This window comes from Bombus vosnesenskii, unplaced genomic scaffold (assembly GCF_011952255.1).
Source record: "Bombus vosnesenskii isolate JDL3184/JDL3185 unplaced genomic scaffold, Bvos_JDL3184-5_v1.1 scf7180000013262, whole genome shotgun sequence".
Lineage (NCBI taxonomy): Eukaryota > Metazoa > Arthropoda > Insecta > Hymenoptera > Apidae > Bombus > Bombus vosnesenskii.
This window is the reverse complement of record NW_022882922.1, coordinates 384,293-407,235: the sequence shown is the minus strand read 5'-3', so window position 1 is coordinate 407,235 and position 22,943 is coordinate 384,293. Positions and strand designations below refer to the sequence as shown.

Here is a 22,943-nt window from a genome sequence, read left to right as displayed (position 1 = left end):
GAACCATCTTGAATCGATTCTTCCGTTAACTGCAAGAATAATCTTTTATTTTGAGATCTACTAATTTAAAAATTTAAATTAGTTAACACTTTTGCATAAATTTACACAATTTAAAATATCCATATCATAATTCAGATACAATTTAGAACATTTACATAGTCGTCACATTATATATCTAAAATTTAATTCCATACAAACCTACAAATATAAATATAGCATTTGTAATAATAAAAATTTTCTATGTTCAAACCAAATTTATGAATATAGAATTCTTAGAAGTATCAACTAATTTGAATGACAACAACCGCTCCAAAATTATATATACGAGTTTTCTCAAACATATCACGTTAATCTAAATAGTTGCGTAAAACAAATTCGCACCAAACAATATATTTACTCAATTTCCCCTAGAAAACACATTTCAAGCAACGGTGTAGGCGGAAGCACAAACAGCGACTGGGTACACGACAAAAAGCCTCAACGACGCAACATAGCTAGAAAGTCACGGTTGTGTGACCGTTGAGCTTGTCCCATTTACGCTTCTCTCCTCAAACATAAAAGTCACACGTTTAAACACCTATACACGCTTCTATATTTTTCATTCTCATGGAAATATCAACGCCGTCAGCTGGCGTCGATATTTTTATACATACCTAGTGCTAGTAGCCAGAAGTTGCATTGGTTTATCGGTAACGCGCCTGTGGTGAAATCTCGTTGCTCGCAAAAAGACAGCTACTATAGTTTCCTATCCGTTCTAGCGATAATTTAAGAATGTTTTCGTGCGCCTCGCTGTCGCTATTAATTATGGAGAATGCAGCATTTCTTTTATGCTTGAATGCTTCGGCGTTTTGTAACATTCTGTAAGATGTCGATGTAACAGAATATATTGTTTCAGCTATAAGGAAATGCGTCTGTTCCAGGGCCATGTAAGGTTTGCGCGATTATTGCTAGAAAAAGTTAAGAAGCTACGTGGTATACTTGAGAAACTTTCGTTGGAGAGGCGTGTTTTCTTTCTGTAGTCTTAAACAATGTAAATTTAGAAGTAATAAGGCTTAGAACTTTGAACATTTGAAAGTTAAGCAATTTTTAAATTTGAAAATTCGAAACCTTGCATACATAAGTCTATAAACCTTTTATTTTAAATAATCTTAGTTCAACTTAACATATTATTTGATATATTATAAAAAATGCTAATAATAGCTTATGAAAACTTAAATAATCAAGAAATGTTAAATGTGTGCTACTGGAATAATATTAATGTGAAATATCTTTCAACATCGTTGCTATGTAATTTCTCTGACATATGCACAAATCACGGAGCGGGACATGCTGTAGATTCGCGAGCACTTTCTCTAACACAGATGCAATGTTATCGTTGCTCTCTAATAAAAATTTATATTCTTCCTTAATTATAAACATAAATTGCTCACAATCTACTAATTAAAATAACACATAAATTTTCTATCTTTAATAAAACTTATTTTCATTTTATTGTACACATTTAAGGTACATATATTGTATATGTGTACTTTATTTTAATGACGGGTCGGTTTTCAAGACAACAATTTAGTTAGTTAGATTATGTTCTTCTTACGCGAGTATCGTTAATTATAACTTAAGAAAAATGGTGAATTACATATGAGGTACATCATTCAGCGCAGTCAGCTAGAATAATTCATTGAGTTTTCAATGTTGTAAATTTTCGAACTTTTAAATTTATATGTCTATCTTTTCAAAGGAACTCCTTTTGTTAGCAAGATGTTGCAATTCAATCGGAACGGAAACTCAACAGAATACAATTCAATCGAACAAGAACAGAATCTCATTAGGGACATCTAATATAACTGTATACAATATAGCTATCAGTATACGGTAAGCTTTTACGTACGTATAGTTCGAGAAAGCGTAATATAATCCCTAATTTATCTTTGTGTGAGATGCTAGCTCCTCTTGTTGCATGTAAATCCGACTTCTATCGATCTGAATCACTTTTTAACATTCTAACCTTTCAATACTTGAATTATTTTATTTTGTGTAATCGTCTAACTCATTTCATTTATAATCCTTTTTCTCCTTGATATCTTTTCCATAACTATTTTTTTTCCATCGAGATACTATTTAAATATTTATGATAATATGATACACTATTCTTTTTTTAATCATGGGAATTTCTTTTTGTGTCTTTTATTCATGCAGTGGGCTTCTGTAGAGTATTCATTATTCTACATATTAACAATACATAAACCATTTACACTTTTCAGTAATATTGTATTAACCTAACTTTTATACATTATTTCACTGTTTGATCGTTAATGGGTTAACTGAAAATTAACAACATGTTCCTCATGTCATGTTATTGGTTTCGTGAGAACAACCGTGTCTATTTTACACTTGCACTCTGTCCTGAAGAAGTAGACTGTTATGTCTATGAAATGTCGACGCAAAGTGCAATTACAAGTGCAAGTTATCATCGCGAAAGCTTGAAATCTAAAATGTCCTTAATGTTTAAACCTTTACATTCAAAAATAATTAATTCTGTAATTTTTATTTAAGTCTATAAGAAATAAAAGTACCTATCAGCTTTTTTCCTGATGTTATGACTGCCATTGTGTTTCCTGATTTTTAAACTGTCATACAGTAAACTTCTTGCCACATAGTTTCCCGCGGAATAAAAAGCATGGTGTTCTCTGGAATGTGCCAATTATCGTAGAAATCGTGTCGAGTTCGAACAACCAATCAGAGCCGAAATAGAAAAAAGCGAGGTTTAAAGGATGACCAATCAGGAAGCGGATATGCGTTAATTAATTTTTACGAGTGAATACATATTTGAGAACAATTATTTGTCAAATGTGATTTCTTTACTTTCGTTCTTTGACGTCATAATATGTATTTTCTATATCCATCAAGCTTACGTGATACGAAAAACGTAGATAACTTTCTGTTTCTATGTGAGCTGATTTATCGAATCGGCACAATTTTTATTATGCAGCACGAACTTTAAATAAATTATATATGGATTCGAATACAAGAAGAGTATTATTAATGAGGTTAAATTTAATAGTAATTCCTTAGAATTCACTAATTACATAATTTTACCTCATAAATGTGTCAATTTTAAAGTTTCAAATTAGAAAATTTATGTTTAGATAAGGTTAAAGGTTAGGAATTAGCTAACATCAAACTTTACAAATATGTATATGAATGATATTATGTAACAATGTATAAAAAACATAAGAGATATATGGATAAATAAATTACTGTGTCTAAAATATTGTTATCCATCTTTCTTTATTAATCGATTACTTAATCTTTTTATTATAGCAAAATCGGTAAATTGTTATCACTGACATTTTAATATTAGATTAGCTGTTTGTACGTAGTCCTCCAAATACATATAATAGTTGTTTATAATATACATGTAAGAATAGATTCGGAGTAATTACTAACGTATAATTTTGTATAATTCAATTAATTTAAAAACAATTACAAATACGTTCCGTACAATACTTTCACACGAATTTCTACTCAGCGTGTACCACTAGTTGCGCACATTATGATAATATGTATTATATAATTTAAAACAAGAATATTATCGGTAGTGTATACTTATAGGTGGCATGAAGCGTATTAAAGATTACATTAGTTTGAAAAATTTATAAAGCCCATTATAATATACGAAATAAATAAAGAAACTAAGAAAGTGTGTAAAATACTTATTCAAAATTACTATTATAACATAAATATAATTTTACAAAGGAGGACAACAGTACCGGTAAATACAAAATCCAGCCCAGAGTCCAAAATCCAAAGAATAAATAGATACGTCACTTCGTTGACATCATCACTTCGTAAATTCATTCAAAAACTAATCCTAAACGAATTTATTTTAACTCCAATGACACAATCAAGGAACGATGAGGAGCGCAACTCATCTGCGTCGGATTCTGGATTTAAACGAAACTGTACATACATACACATATATTTCATTGAATATCCTATAGCATTAAATGCACATGAACAATAAAACGGCTATGCATATTGTAAATATCAAATGTATCCAAAACATTGAACTATTTTCATAAGAATCTGCAGTAATCATTTGCACGAAAATTTCGTTCTATGTATCCATGTGGTAATACATAGTAAGGGTTAATATCTTATATCCATATTGGGTACAATTGATTACGAATATACAAATGAAGAGCATACACCATAAGAACTAATAAGAAGTATACAGTGGACTGTAACTGTGAACCATCCGATTGGTCACTTCCTTTATTGCATGAACCTCGATATCTAGATATTTCTTCAATCCTGTTTTGTACAACAATCGAAGTTCTATTGTACATATTTGATTGTTCTAACATATTCATTAGAATATGGTTTTTCAGAATCCATTGTAACCAAACGGTATCCTACGTTCATCCTAATATCCCATACAATACGACGTGAGCTCCCCTTAGTTAGCAGTTGTATTGATTTCTATGATGGCGGCCGACCGGCGCCTGCACCGTCCACACTCGAGAAACCTAAAACAGCTTTTGTCGTGTTTTCCTCGAAATGCATTAATGAATCGTGTACAGTGTCTTCTATCTATGTTATATATTTAAAGATTAATCAGATGTGCATGGCATACATATTACGTGAGTTCCTTTGTTAAATTTGGGACTTATTAACTGCGGAATAACCGACGAAACGGCGAAGATTCGACAACGACGATGATGTTCGTATGCCTGCGAGGTCCTTGACGCGAAACCACCACTGGTGTTCAAATTCCTGACATGAGTCTCGTGATAATTTAAAAAAAAGACGGTGAGTAATTTTTTCGAAGGGATAAATGGTGGTTAAATACGAAAGAGAAGATTTAAGATGTTTTTGGTTATGTTCTGGGAGGTTCGTTAGTGCGGACTGGAACAGCGTGCCGATCAAAATAGTTATAATAAGTTATGTGTATATATTTGATTATATAGAATGAATCACGTAACTGTCACACTAAGATTATTAATCCTCAATTAGAGATCTATTTTGATTATTTTTTCCATTAACATAGATGTATAACCTTTCAGATCATTTGGTACATAATTTTATTTATTAACCTATTAACCGAATTATAGCTTAAATCGCCATACTATACAAATAAATCCAATTTAGCTATTTTGTTCAATGATATATATGTGTTTGTTAGGATTTTTTATGAATAAAAGTGTCCAAGTGTCTATGTTCCTATTATTATTCACTACATCTTCCCCTAGATTACAACCAATAGATAATAAAGTAGAAATTCAAACTTTTTTCAGAGGCAAGTTGACTGTGGTTAACTTTGGTGTAACTATTTAGTTCTATTTTTACTCCCCATTCACTTTTAAGTCTGGTGTAGACTTGGCGAACAGTCGCGATCGAACGTCTAGACTCTAGAGGGTTGCACCAAGTACATATTATATTTTAGATAAAATGCACGTGGCTATTTTTTTACTTTTCTTTACAATATTTCAAATTTTGTGCCGTATTCTACGAAGAATACCTTCTTCATTCTTATATGTTGTATTATATTCGATATATTTAAAAATTTCTTTTTCTGTTCTGTTTAATAAGAAAATGTTTTGTACAACTTCTCATCTTTTTCACTATACTATATTCAAATTAATTACGCGCGATAATTTAAATATTCATCGAAATAAATATTCATTGTTCGCCGAATAACAGTGAATTTGCTCAAACATAGAGTAAAAGTTAAACATTTGTACAACTACAGCTTGTTCCTTTTTTTTGTAGTGACCTTCGAAAAAAATTTTGCTTTACGTAAATGACATTGCGTGAATAGTTTTGATGAGTAATTTCGAAGTTTGCTAAATAAATAGTATCCTCTTACGTGATGAAATTTAACTAACAAAAACATTATATAAAATGTTCTATTCTAATGATATTTATTCTTACTCAATGTTTTCATTTTTCTAACCTCAAAATCATTGTTTTTTAAATCACCAGTTTGTAGTATATACACAAGTAATTAATCGTAAACATTTGCGTTATCGAATAGTTGCTTTTCTTTCTTTAAGTAACTTTCATTGTCCGGTCGCTCGGATAACACTGTAATTTACAAGTTAAACAAATCGCGTTTAGGATTAGATGCGTGTGGTATCTCGCCATGCTTGTTGCATTGGGGAGATTTCACTTTCGCTGCGTCTTCAATCTTAACAGGTAAATTCGCGGTTGGAAATGCAAATCGACCCACGGTGAAATCGACAGATAGAGAAAGAGTACCCGATCGAAAAGACAGACATAAAGCGTAATAACTGATCGATTATAAGTTAGGCGATGTCGGTGGCGTTCCTCATTTTGGTTAGATACGATATCAATTGTAGTTGAGGAAATACACATGGATATTTTATTTATACTCTTTCGAGTTATATAAAGAATTTAAAAAAAATAACTTTAAGGTTATGGACATGAAAATACTAATGACAGCAAATACAAATATTGAAGTAAAAATAACATATACATTATATATACATTATATCAAATACATAAATGTATTCTAGTACATCATTAATTCTGAATTATTTTTTATTGTAACATAAATCTTTTATTCTACAAAAAAAATTTGAGACGCAGTTTTGACGATTCAAATCGTTGGATGACGGGATAATTTCGAATCTTTAAATAGAATTGTCAATAGATTTGAATTTATTATAGCTTTTCTTGTGATTACAGTAACTTTCACTAAAAAGTTTTCAAAATAATGCCGCCACGATACAGCGAGATATAAGGTGATATGTGATTAATTTGTACGATTAGAAAACAAGAGAGAGTCAAACTACAGTAAAAAGGAAAATAGGTTGCCTATTGTCAGACATTTTTTTTTAATCAATGTGATTAAAAGTGCATGTGTATACATAACAATTAAATCTTATCGCTTTTCTATAAAAAAATAATTTAAATATTTAGGTATTGTTAATGACAGTTAATGACGATTTTATCTAGAATCTTTAGTTAGATCTTAGAAATGTAATTATCCTTTCTATAACATTTGAATTAAATAAACATTAACTAAATCAACACAAATATTATTGTTTTTTCTTAGTTATTTAGTTCCATTAATTTAAGCAGTATATATAATAGCATATATAAATAAATATTGATATGAAAGTTCTTGCTGTTATTAATCATCGTATATTTCTCGCTATTCTCTCGAGTCTAAACATTGACCTGAAAGTGAGGTTGATCGTGGCAAGTTCAAGCAACCGGTACAGAAGAAAGTGCGAGCCAGCCTCCGATCAAATCATGCATCAGGAAAATGTTGAACAAATTGTCTTTATCGACATATGCATGCGCTGACATTGGCATTAGTTGCAATGAAAACGTAGTTCATTATAAATTTCCTGTCTAGACGAATCTGTTAATTTGTTTCATGTTACATCAATTGAAAATTTATATTTCCGACATACACAGTAGATGTTTCTTTTTTTTGGTTATTTCCATGGATAGAGCATCGTTAGAGCATCTTTAGAAGGCTTTAAAAAGATTTTGAAAAGTTGTTTAAATATAGTTTTGATTTGTCTATTCATATTTTCAATTTGTTACGTTATGTAAAATTTTCTATATTTTCCTAAACAGTTCCAATCAAATCAATTTTCAATCGTCTTGAAAAATAAATTAATTAATAATCTTAAATATAAAGATAGGATGCAAAGGCCGAGATAACCTCCAAAAACAAATAACACCTTGTAATGAACAATGATAAACGAAAGTTAGAGTACAAGGTAAATAACAAGACACTGCAAAGCAAGAACTGCTTTCAAAATGAAACTTGTAAAACGTACGTAGTATACAAGATCAATCACCTTTCACCTTTTAAGATACCCACGAGTTGGATGCTATCGGAGCTTGCTTTTCACCATGTCTATTCTCTCAGATTTCCTTCAATATAATCTGCTTCTATTAATGACAATGGCTTGTACGTTACAATATTGTATCATTCGCAGGAATCGATAGAAGATGACAGTTGATACTATCTAATGTCTATTCGGTGTAGGGGAGGGGTATTAAACTCTGTTAGTAGAGAAATCCGTATTAAAGCAGACATAGTGTTCTCAGAAGATGAAACCTTTTGAATATTGTGGGAATGAAGTAAAATAAAAGAAGATTTTTTTAATTTACTTCTTAACTGCAAAAGGAAACCTTTACTAGACATTTATCATGGTTCATTTAATACATACTAATTGAAGTGACAAAAAAGAAATAGCAGAACAGTGAAAGGATTAAATGCTATGGAAGTTAGTAATAACTGTTCATTAGAATTTATAGCTAAAAGAAAAAATAAATTCCTACTTAACGCAATTGTACAGAAGAAATTTTTAGAAACTCAATAAATAATACGCTCATAATTGAGGAATCAAATTGGCTTCGATTCATGTAAAACACGTATACTATCTCATTATTTCTTCCATAATATATTTCTGTTATTTTTATCCTTTCCTTTTTCGCTACTTCTAATCATGTATAGTTGTTCGGTAACTTGTAAATTCGATCGCATTGGAGGTCTAGTTATCGGTTGATATGTGTAGATTCCTTCTTTATCATTGGTCTGAATTTTCTGAATTCAACGATGAACGATAATAATGATTTCACGGTTATAACGATCTGAAGAATACTGATGATTTCGACTGATTATACGTGTAGTTGGTTAGCCTCAGGAGAAAGGAAGTGTGGTAACCACTCTCTACCTGACAACTTTTTCCTTCGTTTCGACCGGTCGTTTCGCCGGCAATCGACTATCGCAAGGCTCTGGAAAGCAGTTTCACTGAATCAACTATTTAGATCATATGCCAGATATAATAATTTCAAATTATTCCCCAATAAATAACGATTCGTGTAAAAGTTTTCATTTTTCCATTGCAGGCAATTCGAAATAAAAATGTATAAATAGATTCGCAGACAATTCCTCGAAAAATATGACGGAATTTAATTGTTCGTAATAATCTTTGATCATTTTGTAACATTAATTTTAAAAGGAATCAGGGATAAATTTTGTGTTTTTATATTTAAAATAAGATAAATTATTTAGAATTTTGTTTTTTATATTTACATATACGTTACGTTTCTTTTAGATACACATATTTTTGTTCGGCTTTAGGTGAGTAACCATGTACGTATATTTAGTTACAAACAAAAATATGTGTATCTAAAAAGAAACGTAACGTATATGTAAATATAAAAAAACTAATATGTACTCTTTGCTGCATTATAATTATGTAATTACTATAGGCAAATAATTGCGAGCTCTTTGAAATCTGAATACCATATTTTGTACTAACGGGAATGATTTTCAAATGTAGACTAAACTATCCTTTAAAAATTTAGAACTTTTTTTTAAGACCGATTTCACATTTCTATAAGTAGTATACATCAAGATTATCCGCCACTGCCGCGCCAATTGCGCTTCTGATGTTATGTAGTTTCTTACTACTAGTAGTGAGGTTAGAGTTCGTATGTTCTACAGTACAAGTACAGTACAGTACAGTATAACACATCCTACACATATCAAGGTTGTGAAAATTCTTTTCATCACATATGTATACATATTTTATCGGCTGTATGCTTATATTTTCTACTTGTTTTATCGTAAATTGTTATTTCATTCGTATGATATAGAAGACTAAGAATCATAATGATGTAAGTCAGACCACTGCCATTTTTCGTAACGATATAATATAATTTTCATATAATATTTAAAATATAAAATTTCGAGTTCTTTCCTTTAAACAAATTGCAAAAAGATCTAAATAAACTATCGTTCATCTAAATAAGCTATGTGTAAAGATTGCATTTCGTAATTCTGATAACGACGGAGGGTGACGATTTTTAAACAATGAAATATTTACGACCGGTTCTCGGGACGTTAGTAACAGTCAACAAATATTTAACGAACATAGTTAAATATTAACTCTTTGAATCCACATACATTTCGCAATATTCATTTCCGTGATACAGGTATCCACGAATTCGAAGTATGCCAGTAGATCATATTCTCTCGGCACGTATTACATATATGTATAACTTATAGAAATAGATATTCCATTTGTCGATGCACGCGCTGTCGTGGGAATAATCAGCTTATATGATTTAATTCCATTATTCGAGTTAAGATAACCGATTAATCATCGAATTTTTTCAATAGTTAATAAAAGAAAGACAACGAGATCATGAAATTTTTATGATATTAAAGATAATAAACATGAAATTAATCAGACGTTAAAAATGATATGTTTAAGTCGTACAAAACATAAGAAAGATACAAAACTGTGGTCAGGATAAAATATACTTTTGCTGTGGTTTAGTGACTAAGTGTTCGTATTTGCTGTACTTCATTGTCTTTTCTGGAACATTAACTTATGCCCCTAAGCAAATGCATACATTATTTTGATACAGAATACAAAATTACTGCTTCTTGTTTATATGACAGTAGTATCTGCATATTACTTGCTTATCCCTGATATAATCTTGTCATACGTTTCGCAGCAATTAACCAGCTGTCTGTTCACTGTTAATTTTACGGGTTACATGAATTAGGAATCGCGAGAATGATTCGATATATAATTCTCGTTTACTAAATAATTTTAACGAACCAAAGTGTATCGTTAGAGCAATTAAACATGTCATTTTTAATTAGAAAGATATGAATTATTAATGGAAACATATAAAGCGTTCAATTAACCTTTTCCCAAAATCCCCAAATAAAAGAATTTTAGGGTCGAAAGAATTCATACGTTGTACTATATACAAAGATAACCTCAATTTAAAAGAGGGACTAGCTAAAAAATCTTGGATTGGAAGAATTCTAGAAATATATAAATTGAAGAAATTTTTATTATAAAAAATTAGGATAAATCAGAGTTCTATACAAAGTAGTTGACGTAGAATGTGTTGTGGAATCTAAGTCCAACTTTCTCTTGTAATTTAATGAGAAATGCGGGAATCTGAGAGCATGTAGTTTATGTGTTCTGGCACTAATAAACGTACGTTATATTCTTAAACGTTCTGATATTCAATTAGGACTTATACCGAATCCTGATGTGCAGAATAAGCATTGATATTATGTAAATGTTCTTTTCAAAGCATGAGTTCTCGATTCGTACATACATGTATCTACATACATATACATATGTATAGGAAAATTGCAGGTTAGATATACATATATACAGATATATGTATACATATGCATAGGGAAACTGGAGGTTAAATTAAAAAGTGGTTAAGGCTAAGATATATTTGCTTCTGGTAAGATATTTTACTAGAAAATTTGGTCACGCCATATTATGCCTAGAGCAGTATGCTAACTCTCCTAAACTTATGCATTCTCCAAATTCTAACCAGTTAAGACTTCTCGTAGAAGATGCCTAACAGTTTTGTATTAAAGTGTTAAGTAATGAAAAAAATATTGATTATAAATATTGGTAAATTTTACAAAAGTTAATTTCCTCTAAAATGAAATTTCATATCAAAGAAATGTATTTCATATTTTTCATTCGTTTTTGCGTAAAGATCACGATACATTGCATAAGGATGAATGTGTAAAATGTGTAATAATTTTGAAATCACGTAAAATATTTCTCCGAGAATTGCAGCTTTAACAAGTATACCGCTTAATTCGCAAATTTTATAGGTTATAAAAATGCAAACGCGTACAATTCGCGTGCTATTGCATCGTCATCGATTAATTTCACAAACAAGTACTGTAGCGTTCTAATTACGAGGTCTTTAACGTCATTCGTTTGCAATGAAAGTAAGAACTTAAATTCAAAACTTATCAACAAAAAAGTTATCATGTACAAGATTAAAATGGCGTAGAAAATGAACAAGAGTACTTTATGCAGGAAATACAATGTATAATTAAGCAAAGCATTATATTTTCACGGTTGTAAAATATGTTTAGGATGAAGTCTCGTGATAGTTTGTTAATTGCAACTTTCTCTAATGTGATATCAGATTTACAATATAGCAAACACATAGTTTAAAGAAACAGAGAAAATAATCGAAGAGGAAACAACATCACATTTGTTATATTAATCGTTCCATAAGTATCATTTTTTTTATTACTATAATTTTTATGAAATATTAATCCCTCTATATGGATTACTCAGTTTATTATAATTATTTCAAACGCTTTTGCTTATACTTTCACTGCTAATAATAAGGAGTGTTATTTCGAAAAGTAAACAGTGTGATTAGTGAAATATTTTTATCCAGATTGCACACTATTTTTTAATTGATATCAATGACGTTTCTACTACACGTATAGTAATTGAGTTTTATATTATCACATCTTACATCTTTATAATAGCTATGTATTTCATTATCAATAGTGTGGCATTTGCTCATGGGCTATGCGTACGGAAGAGGGAAAGAAGTAAATCCGGATGAAAGTTTGCTCCGGGCGCAATTGGGTTCCATTGATCTCATTTTGTCCGTGAAAACAACTTTTTTTATTTTTACCAATTCTCATTAACCACGCGAATTATTATAATTAAGGTCATGAACCATTGTAATAACACATAAAGAAAATTATCTAATTTTTAAGGAAATTTTGGTAAAACACAAAATTCATCAAAAATTGTATTTTGTATTTTATTAATCTTAAATTGAATATTTTATAAATGAAAGTTTTGATCGAAGTTTCATATGAATACAAATGAAGAAAGTTTTATATAAATAACTGTTTTGATTCAAGTATGTACTTATTCGAGTGAGTCTTTGTAAAAGTAGTCATTTAAATTATATAAATAACGTAATAAGAATAAAAATTTCTGTTTTGAAATATTTAAATTCTATAAAATAAGAAAACATCTTGCGCGTGTATGTTTTTGATAGGTTATCTAAATCTTTTTAAAAATATTTCAAGTATAGCACAAGATCTCTTAAATCCTTAAAATTATTAATCTTAGATCGACAAGTCTAGGGTTATTTTATTAACCGTATTCCGAAATTCAAAAGATCGATTGATTGATTAAATGACGATGCAACGGAACTTCTGCGTGAACGAGCAGTTTCTTGACCGAGATAAATACCAGGCCGAGCGAAAAAGAATGAAGCCGAAGCGCGAAGAAAAAAGCACAGGCCGGACTGCTGTATACTATACGCGTGTACGCCGACGAAAGTAACCGGCCGCGCTTTCTCCTTCTGCAGTCAGATTCCTTCAACTGTTTCTTTTTTTGTCTCCATTTCCTCCTCCGCCTCTAACTTTTGTCAGAGCACGAGAAAAAAGGATGGGTCAGTGATAGTTATGGACATGATGGGCATTCACAGGTCAAGCTTTGAAATGCCTACAAGTGACTTAAGAGGTTATGTAGCACAACAATGAATAACCACCAATTTCTTTAATCGTCTTTCTTTCTTTTTAACTTTTTCAATTAAGCTTAAAGATCTAACTCAAACTATAAAACATTTACAAGTGATACTGTGCTCTTTAAGAGGTCATGATTGTTATGAAAGCATTATACAATAATTGTGTTATAATGAGAGTAGTAATCAGGAGATAAAATAAGATTTGAAAAAAAAATAGATACATATATACATGCATATATAACTTGTAACACTTACGTTACATTATAGGAAGATAAATCGCTTTCATCATCATCATACGGTGTTAGATACTAAACAGAAAATTAGACATTAATCATAACAAAAAGAAATTGGCTTTTGGTTCCAGTAGACTTCTTTGCTTCTAGCAGAGGAGTGTTAATTTATATTGTACTTTTTAGTTTTAATGTGGTCTATGCATCGATTATTGCAATGCATAACTGACAGAAACATTCCAATTAGTTGATCCCATTAAATATCTATGAGATGAATCGAAATCGGTTTTTCCTTACCTCCGTCTACGGATTCCTCGAAAGAAGCATATGCTTCCTGTTCAAATTCATCCATATTTTATCCAATTTACATTAGACAATTAATTAATGTTATATCCTTCAAATTAGGGTACAGAAAGTAGGATTATGTATTCAACGATTTTTATGTCAAAGAGATTTTGACAATTGCGAATCTCATGAATTATTTCTCTTTTTTTTTGGGTTTTTTAGGTTATCTTCGAACAGCTGCAGAATTTTTATCTAAATGCTAGTTGGTATGGGTTAAGTTTTGTCCCTCTCTTTTACATTTTATAATTTATCTTGGGACGGATGCAAAATGCTTATTTAAATGATGTCCCAAATTTTGTAGTTGGCAGCTAAACATTTATGCAAATAGCGAAAATAAATCTTTTTTAAATTGCTTGCTATGTGATAAATGGAAAGGCAACTTAACTTGCTATTCAAATATATTTATAGCGCAATAAAACACGTGGGTTTGTGATACGAAAATTTAATAGATTCGTTTAGGAAACGTAACTTTTCGTCTGAAGCTTATATTGAGGAATAAATAAGTTAAATGCCTAAAAAATGTTTTCAAGTAAGAGATGATTAAGAACTAAGAATTAGTGTATTTAAATATTCGGAAACGTGTTTTACGGTTAAAAGAGGACCACTGACCTGTTTTAATTCATCACTCGAAAGACGAGTTTTATGTTGTGTATCGCTTTCTCTTGGATCCATATTTACATCCTCACATCTGCCCGCGCGACATCTCTTAAAAGTCTCGTAAATAGCTCTGTGCATACTTCTATCGACGCTTATACCACATACGAATTTGCTTATAATCCGATACTACTTTGATCCAATTTTGAATCAATGAATATGGAAATTTTTCATTTCCAAAAACTATAATTTCTATAGAACATAACCTTCCTTAATTACTTCAGCTCCATTTTATTCTCAAAGAAAGCCAATATTTATCTGAAGCTATTCAACAGTCTCCCTTAAATTGAACCATTTCCCATCGCGCACTCACCCTCCTATAATGGTACCATTTTGTACTTCTTCCTTTCCCTTTCTCTCGACCAGCAAGCATCTCCACCTGCCAAATCATTCAACCAAAAACGAGAGAAAAAACCCCGGCCGAACATCCTAACCTTCACCTCGAAATCGAGGCCACGAACGAAACAGTCGTGTAACCAGTGCTCTCGAAACCGATCCGGTTGTGGTTCGATCTATCAGCCACACACAGCGTCGTCGGTAACGTTCCACAGTGGTATACAAAGTGGTAATTTCACAGTCAAAATCCAAGTTTTTGAAACGTAACTTGGACTTTGATCGGTCTTCATAATAACGATTTCTCTTGCGCATCCGATCTTCTATAGGGCACGAATTTGTTTATTTCAACGTGTTTCTTAATAATATTAATCAAATCCAACCCAAACCGATATTCAATTCATTCCGTTAATCAATCACCTGCCGATACATGTAAGTCATAAAACATACATAAGTATGTGTCTAAATAAACTGCACGATATGCATAAACTTTTTACGTACAATGTAAATAATGATCTCCGCATCTTAAAATTAATATTTTTGGATATTTGGATCATCAAAGCAATCATACATGTTGTAAAAAAAAAAATCACAAATTCGGTGTTTTCCAAAACGAAGTTCAGCCCAGATTTGTGTTGAAAAAAGATAGATACATATAAAGACATTTACAATTTTGGCGACGAAGTGCCACTTCTCAAAGCACTGTACATTCGAAGAACTAACACTCCCCTCGATTATAGCCCCTCATTCGCTGTAACAGCAGAGGGGAGAGGAAAGCAAACGAATCGCGCGGGGTGGGACACGCGCCTTCATCGTTTTGACCGATTCCAAACGATCTATCCCCACGGGTTCGATATAATCTTCGAAGTAGCGGAGGGGTTTTGGCCTCGTTTAACGTTTCACGTGCCGATGAAATCGTACCACCTCCGGGAACGTGAGGTTACCACCAGCAGGAGAATCGGCAGACGGACGACACCAAAGTTATAAAGTGGACCGGAGAAGAGGCTACAAGGCGCTGCCACTTTGCCGATCGACCTCGTCGTATGACGATCCTCTCCTCGTGTGAACAAGTACAAGTACCGATTCCTAGCGGCACCTCCGCTGGTGTCAGCTGTCCGACAGTAGATTTATTAAAACGTGTCATGTCACTTTGACAAAACCGCGACTGCGTGCAGGAGAGTAGATCGCAGAGTAATCGTAGAGGCGCTAGTGACTATTTGTTCTCGATATATACGATATTAGACCGCTTTTGTATAATATTTAATCGTATTAGACGTTCGTCGTTGGTGTGTGCGGGGAAGAAAAGGATCACGACGGTATCGCCGTTAGCTTCTTGACGATCAGTAGTATACGAGGTAAGAAACTCCCTGACCTTCTTGTGCTGAAATCTATTCAACTGCTCTTTGAAAATTCAACTTTATGTGCAAGTGTGAAAGAAAGACTTTAACTGGAGGTCCTGTGGAAATTTATCTGGAAAATATGTGATTTTTGGGCATTTTTGAACAAGAGTAAGTCTCTATGAAAGTTTTGGATCCTGTTCCTGAAATTCTAAACTTTCTGAAATATGAAAAGAAAAAGAAAAATTAAGAAAAATTGTAAATTCTTATCTTTTTTTTTGTACTTGTAATTTAATTTAATATGTAATTTAATATGTAATATGTAATTTAAACATTTTTTGGGAGAAATATAGTTTTGATTCAGGTGTCCCTGATGGAGTTTTGGATAGAATTCTAGATGAGATTCTCAATGAGGTGTACTTTTCCTTTGAAGAGTTTGTAATTATTTTCATATCCTTCGTCAGAGATTGAAAGAAAATCAAAGAGATTAACAGAAGAGTAGCTGCTAACGTTATGATATAGTAGAACCTCGATTATCCGAGGTAATGTGACACGAGTCTATCTCGGATAATAGAAAACTCGGATATTGGAAAAAATTATAAATATTGCAAAGGCTATTAGTATTCATAAATCGTATAATAAAATCATAGAAAACATTTTAATAATGCAAATAAATAATGTTTTGATAAAATACATATATTTAAATTTAATTAATTATTTAATCGGTTGAAAGTTTAATTAAATGCTTTTACAATATCTGTCTATTTATACTTTTGTACTTTTCGTGTTAAAATTCGTATTAAAATCGTTTAAAACTTCGAAAAAGATGAAGTTATGCTAAAGTTCAAAGGACCTCAGATAATACGGAACTTTTTAAAAACTTAAAAAAAAAATTAAATTTCACTAACAGAAAGATGTAAATACCAAAATTAAATAAGAACACAATTAACTACTATGTGAAAGTATATATTTAAAAAAGGAAAGAGAAACGAATGAAAAACGATACACCGTAAACGAGGGTGTCTAGAAATTAGCATATCGTTCGACAATGAACAGCTTGTATCATGTGTCGATTGTGAGATATCCACGACGCATTCCATTGCTTACAGCAAATAAACTAGTCTTGTAGGTAATTTCACTCAGCTTCCAGAGATTACAAATTGATTTATCAGAGAGACTTTCTCCCGAGAAATCATTCGCTCGTTGCTCGTACCAGCCATTTGAAGATCAGTGACATTGTAGCTGTATATTCTGCCAACGATTAATAAAAATCACAATTTATTTTCTTCAAAATCGCATAAAAACGTCGGTTCGTTCCAATGGTTTAATCACAAGGGGAGAAACTGTTTTAGAAGAAGTTGTAACTTCTTTTTTCGGGTAATTTAACATCGATGATTGGCCGTATTTGTTTCTTTAAGTGAGACTCAAAAATGATACTTTCGGTGAGTGAATGTATAAATTGGACGAAGCGCTGTATGGTAGTTCCAATTGCCACATACCATATACGCGGTGTCTTGCAATAAAACGATAAATTCGAAAGTGAAATGATCATGTATATGAGAATGAATCAGAAATATAGAATAAAGCTTTCTAATGTAAAGCTTCGTTTTCAAAGAAATTGAATTTGAAAATTTTCCAAATATGACTACGCATAAACAAATTTCTACTGACGCTATTACTGTTAGTCCTCCGTCTGCGACCTTACGTTTACTGACGCCGTTTACATATTAGATCGTCTAAATCCACGCAGTTTTTCTCAGGTTTTTGCTTTGAAAATCCCTCGAAATTCTTGAATACTCTCCCAAGTCTCTAGAATATCATCCAATAGCTTTTATTTGCTACATGTTACCTTAATCTTTTTAAGCAAAGCAAAATTTAAACAGAAATATAGAAATAATGAAAAAGTGTTTAAAATCATTGATCGAAAATGACCCAACATGCAGATGGAGGGTTAATTATACGTCGATAAATAATTAATTTTCCGATATTGGACGGTTTAATTATAAACAAAATTTTCCATCCCTTGATAATTCTATAAAATAATGAACGCGAAAGAAAATAAAAAATCTTATACAAAGAGAAAATTTAATATCAATATCTATGTGACAATAATTCTATCATATTTTCTTATATATATATTTAACAAAAAATCAACAAAACTTTAAAGAAATAGTCGAACAAGTTTCATTAACAAGAAGCATGCAAACAGCGTCAGATTTCGCGGATCCAATCAACGCTCCATAAGGTGGTTTAATTAATGCAAGATGAAAGCTAAATTTGCCATACCGGGGGGAGAACATGCACTTGCACTTGCTACAAGTTCACGGCGAAGTTAAACCGCAAATGAAAGTAGACATTCCTAAGTTGCTGTCGGAGCATCGACCCAACTCGAAACCCGAGCTGTTCGAAAGATCCAACGAAACGTGTTTTCCCGCAGACGATTAGGGAGATAGCGTTCGGTTTGACAGGTATAACGTGAAAGTTACATATGACGTTTCCAACTTTAAGTGAACGGCCGGATAACGCGCATAGAAGCTGCTCATTAAGCGTAGGATAATGGTGGTAAATCGCACGTGCACAGTCGTGCGCACGTTCCGCACAGGAAATCTTTGATTCATTTTTATTATAATCATTCGTTTAGTATGTGTACCGTTTGACCGGTCTCATGAAAATTCTGCTGTAATTACAAAAAAGTTATAAAATTATAGCTGACTATTACAGTAATTAAATATTCGTTTTCTATAATACAAATGTAAATTAAAATAGGCATGATAATCGTTTGTAATTGGAGATAAGCTTATATATGAGCTTACAGTCACTGTCGTGAAATGCATTGTAATTTACATTCAGTTTACTTTTTATTAAAAGTACACTCCAATCTCGAATCTGGAATTATCCGTTCACAAGTGTAATACGATTTAATCTTGTTTCAGGCAATGGCAAGCTTAATTAATTCCACAGCAACTTTAATAAATGATGCCTACAATTACTACCTCTGGACGCTATCCCTTGCCGGTAAACAGCCATATTAAAATTACAAATACAATTTTCTTTCGATACTAAATAAAAAATGCATTATTTCGAACCCTAATGTACCTAATTATTATAATTTAATAATAGTTTAACATTTAATTAAATTTAGTAACTACGCATTTACAGATGAACGAACGAGAGGATGGCTTCTGGTCGATTCGCCAAAACCTACATTGATATACACTATGTTGTATTTACTCATTGTATGGGCCGGGCCAAAGATCATGAGAAATCGAAAAGCCTTCAAGTTAACGTGGGCACTCGTTCCGTATAATCTTGCGATGGCCTGTCTTAACGCGTACATCGCGATACAGGTACATTGTTTTCGCTATTAAGAGTTGGTTATGCATTTTATAATCCTGGTATCTTAATTTGTCATATTTATTATTTGCAGTTATTCGTAGCTTCCACCAGGTTACGTTATAGTTATGTGTGTCAGCCGATTAGGCACGTGACTCGTCCAGACGAATTGCAGGTACATACTAATATAAATTTTTTAATTTAAATTTAATTGATTGAAAAATAAAATAACAATTGTTTCTGTTAGATTGCTCATGCAGTCTGGTGGTACTACTTTAGCAAACTTTTGGAGTTCTGTGATACGTTTTTCTTTATCTTGCGGAAGAAGGATAATCAATTAAGCTTTCTTCATGTTTACCATCATTCCACTATGTTTTCGTTGTGGTGGATTGGTATCAAATGGGTTCCAAGCGGATCTAGTAAGTATTTATCTGTGTCCAATTCTTTCCAGACAATTATAGAGATATAGATAATTGACTACGTAAATACATAACTTGCCACTTGTGTCATCGATTATAATTTATTTCAAGTTAAACTATCCTACCGATCCATATAGTTTCTAGACACTTTTATTTACATATTTATTTTTTTAATTGGAATATTCGAAAAGAAAACTCATTTTAATTAAAAATAGCATCGAAATTAAATATAAAGTAAAAAAAATTCATTTTTTAATCATTCTTAATTTCAAACTCGAATATTTAAATATATCAATTTATACTGTTTTATAGAATGAGTTATTCCAGTCAATAACTTTTTTTTATTTAAAATTAATATTCGAAGCGAAAACTTGTTTATATTTCTCATTAAATTTTGAAACGCAACTATTCGTCCACTTTCTCCTTCTTACTTCTAAACCGTTCAATGACTGTTTAAATGAATATCATTGGTCAAATACGATAAAAGTATAAAAACTGCTAATAAACATCTGCAATAGCGTATCCCACGTTAATTACTAACATATTCACTTTCTAAATAGCGTTAAATGCAATATTATTATATTATGTTATCGTATTATGACTAATATGTAATTCATTACATTGTAGTAAAGCTTAAGCTTGAACCGTATTAAACAATATATTTTCTCTAGATTTGTTTAAATTATACACATTAATTCCAGTCATGCTAATCGACGAATCCAAGATTTTATAGAAAGTTCACACAATTATAGGAAATTATAATATCTCTTGGTTTATGTACAAAACATATCATAATATCTCTAGACATTTATGAATTACGAAATTAGGAGGGAAATCGTAGGGTCTCGTTTTCACTGAAATAAAAAATACTTTTTGGAGTATATAATCACATGTGTATTAAATTTTTTAATGTAATATGTATTCGTTTTTTCTTTTCAACTCGTTAGAATTAAATGTTTAATTAAAAATCCTTTTTTTTAGCTTTCCTGCCAGCCATGGTGAACAGTTTTATCCATGTCCTCATGTATTCATACTATGGCTTAGCCGCATTGGGACCCTCTGTAGCTAAATATCTCTGGTGGAAGAAATATCTGACGATTCTTCAATTAATCCAATTTACTACTGCCTTGATCCTCGGCATCAATGGAATTCGGTCGGGATGCGATTTCCCACTCTGGATGCAGTATGCTCTTGTCATTTACATGGTCTCTTTCATCGTTTTATTCGGAAATTTCTACGCTAAAGCCTACATTGCCAAGGTAAATTTGTTGGAAGTCTCCCTATATTGATATTAACTGTAATATTAACATTTCTAATAATAATTTTTTAGGGTAAACAAGCATACGCAGAAAGACAGTTAGAAAAAATGAAGGCGGATACGCAATTGAAGAAAAAAATTACCGGCGCAGCTATGTGTAACGGAAACATTACGAATGGACACGCCAATGGATATGCGAATGGTGTATCTAAGAAGATTCAATGAATAATACACTCCTAAGTCCTTCGTTAAGATATTAAGATCGCTTGAACTACGGTATATTTAGTTACAAAATAAAAGTGAACGGAAATTCTTGAAAAATAATTCGATCGGTAACGATAACTTAGAACCGGAATCTTTAGTTCTTGCAACTGCCACTTTTTTCGTGATGAGTGACGTTCAGTACACTATACTTATACATATATCGTTGCAGAAAGATCGAGTTTAATAAAAGAAACCGATATTTCTTTGACGAATTAAGGTAAACGCGACTATAAACTTACCGGCCTGCGATTTTTTAATTCTTGGATCAGCAGCACAAAGTTCGACGGATCGCTGGTCTAAGGTATTGTAAATACAAATTAGTCGAGTATATTAGCAGTTTAGTCGTCAGTAGGCGAATTACATAAGATCCAGTGTGATCAATTATGATAACGTTATATAAGTTTAAACTAAGCGATCTTTTGTGTTCGACGGTTCAAATCTGCCTTGTAAAACAAAAAAAAAAAACAAAATGAAACAGATCGTCGTGTCGGAAACTGCCTTTAGATTTTTCTCTCAGTAAATCTAAGGTTAGAATTCAAATATGACGGTCACGTTAAAGTTGTAAGTACCAATATTTGCACATTTGACGTCTAGTTAATGCTGTATCGTGATATTCGAGTATGTTGCAGTCTCTCTTTGAATAAATGGAAAACAATATTCTAACACGATCATGAACTAGTATTCATGAAAATGTAAAGAATTTGAATTTAAATTTTGTTGTTATACATCTAAGATTATCTTTGTACATTATTTAATGATATTTTTAATGAACATGTTTTTTTTGGAGTAACAAAAGATATTCTTTTATTAGTTATACTCGAAGATTTGTTTGTTTAATAACAAACTAGTAGTAATGTCCATCCTTTCGTTCGAATTTAATTTGTTTCGTTCGAAACAAAAGCTGATTCACTATGTCAATTGGTAAGATATTGATAAGTTAGATAAATATTTATACAAAACGTTTTTCTACAATTAATATTCTACATACAGATATAAATACACATAATAAATTAATTGCGTGCAAAAAATTTTATACGTTCCAACCAAAAATATCAAAACAATAAGACTTTTTATACATAAAAACTTTCTGGAAATTTAGATGTTTTATTGCACAAACGAATAACTCGTCCGTGAAGACATAGATTATCGCAAAACTTTTACAAAATAAATGATCATGATCGTTTGTAAAAATTAATTCGAATTGTTTAGGCATGTTTGTTTATTTAAACTATTTCTAAACATTATTAGTCAACAAAACACTGTTAATACATTTTATTATTGGCGTAATATGTAAAGAACGTTGCAACTGTTATAAAAACGGCATTGCTGTGCAATGCAAAAAACTAAAAAATGCATTATGTTTATTTCCAATAATATTTGTTCACTATAACTTTCCAATAATATTAAAAAAATGACACAAACCAACAGA

The 22,943-nt window shown here is 31.4% G+C and overlaps 1 protein-coding gene across 2 annotated transcripts; it reads left to right on the top strand.

The window, feature by feature from the left end:
- Positions 1-4,467: 4,467 nt before the first annotated feature.
- On the top strand, positions 4,468-22,915 carry LOC117243130 (elongation of very long chain fatty acids protein 4-like). 2 transcript variants are annotated; one of them, XM_033510369.1, is made up of 7 exons: positions 4,468-4,812; positions 19,174-19,255; positions 19,400-19,587; positions 19,668-19,748; positions 19,821-19,992; positions 20,974-21,251; positions 21,323-22,915. In XM_033510369.1, the coding sequence occupies exons 2-7, from the start codon at positions 19,177-19,179 to the stop codon at positions 21,473-21,475; spliced, it is 951 nt and encodes a 316-aa protein (XP_033366260.1). In that variant the 5' UTR covers positions 4,468-4,812; positions 19,174-19,176; the 3' UTR covers positions 21,476-22,915. The 2 variants fall into 2 exon arrangements, with proteins under 2 accessions (XP_033366260.1, XP_033366268.1); XM_033510377.1 differs by lacking the exon at positions 4,468-4,812 and adding an exon at positions 15,879-16,258.
- Positions 22,916-22,943: the final 28 nt, after the last annotated feature.

Excerpts from the sequence above, each read along its gene's own strand:
- LOC117243130 (XM_033510369.1), top strand. The coding sequence starts at position 19,177 with ATGGCAAGCTTAATTAATTCCACAGCAACTTTAATAAATGATGCCTAC. Across the intron at positions 19,256-19,399 it reads CTGGACGCTATCCCTTGCCG|ATGAACGAACGAGAGGATGG; the intron begins GTAAACAGCCAT and ends ACGCATTTACAG. Across the intron at positions 19,588-19,667 it reads ACGCGTACATCGCGATACAG|TTATTCGTAGCTTCCACCAG; the intron begins GTACATTGTTTT and ends TATTATTTGCAG.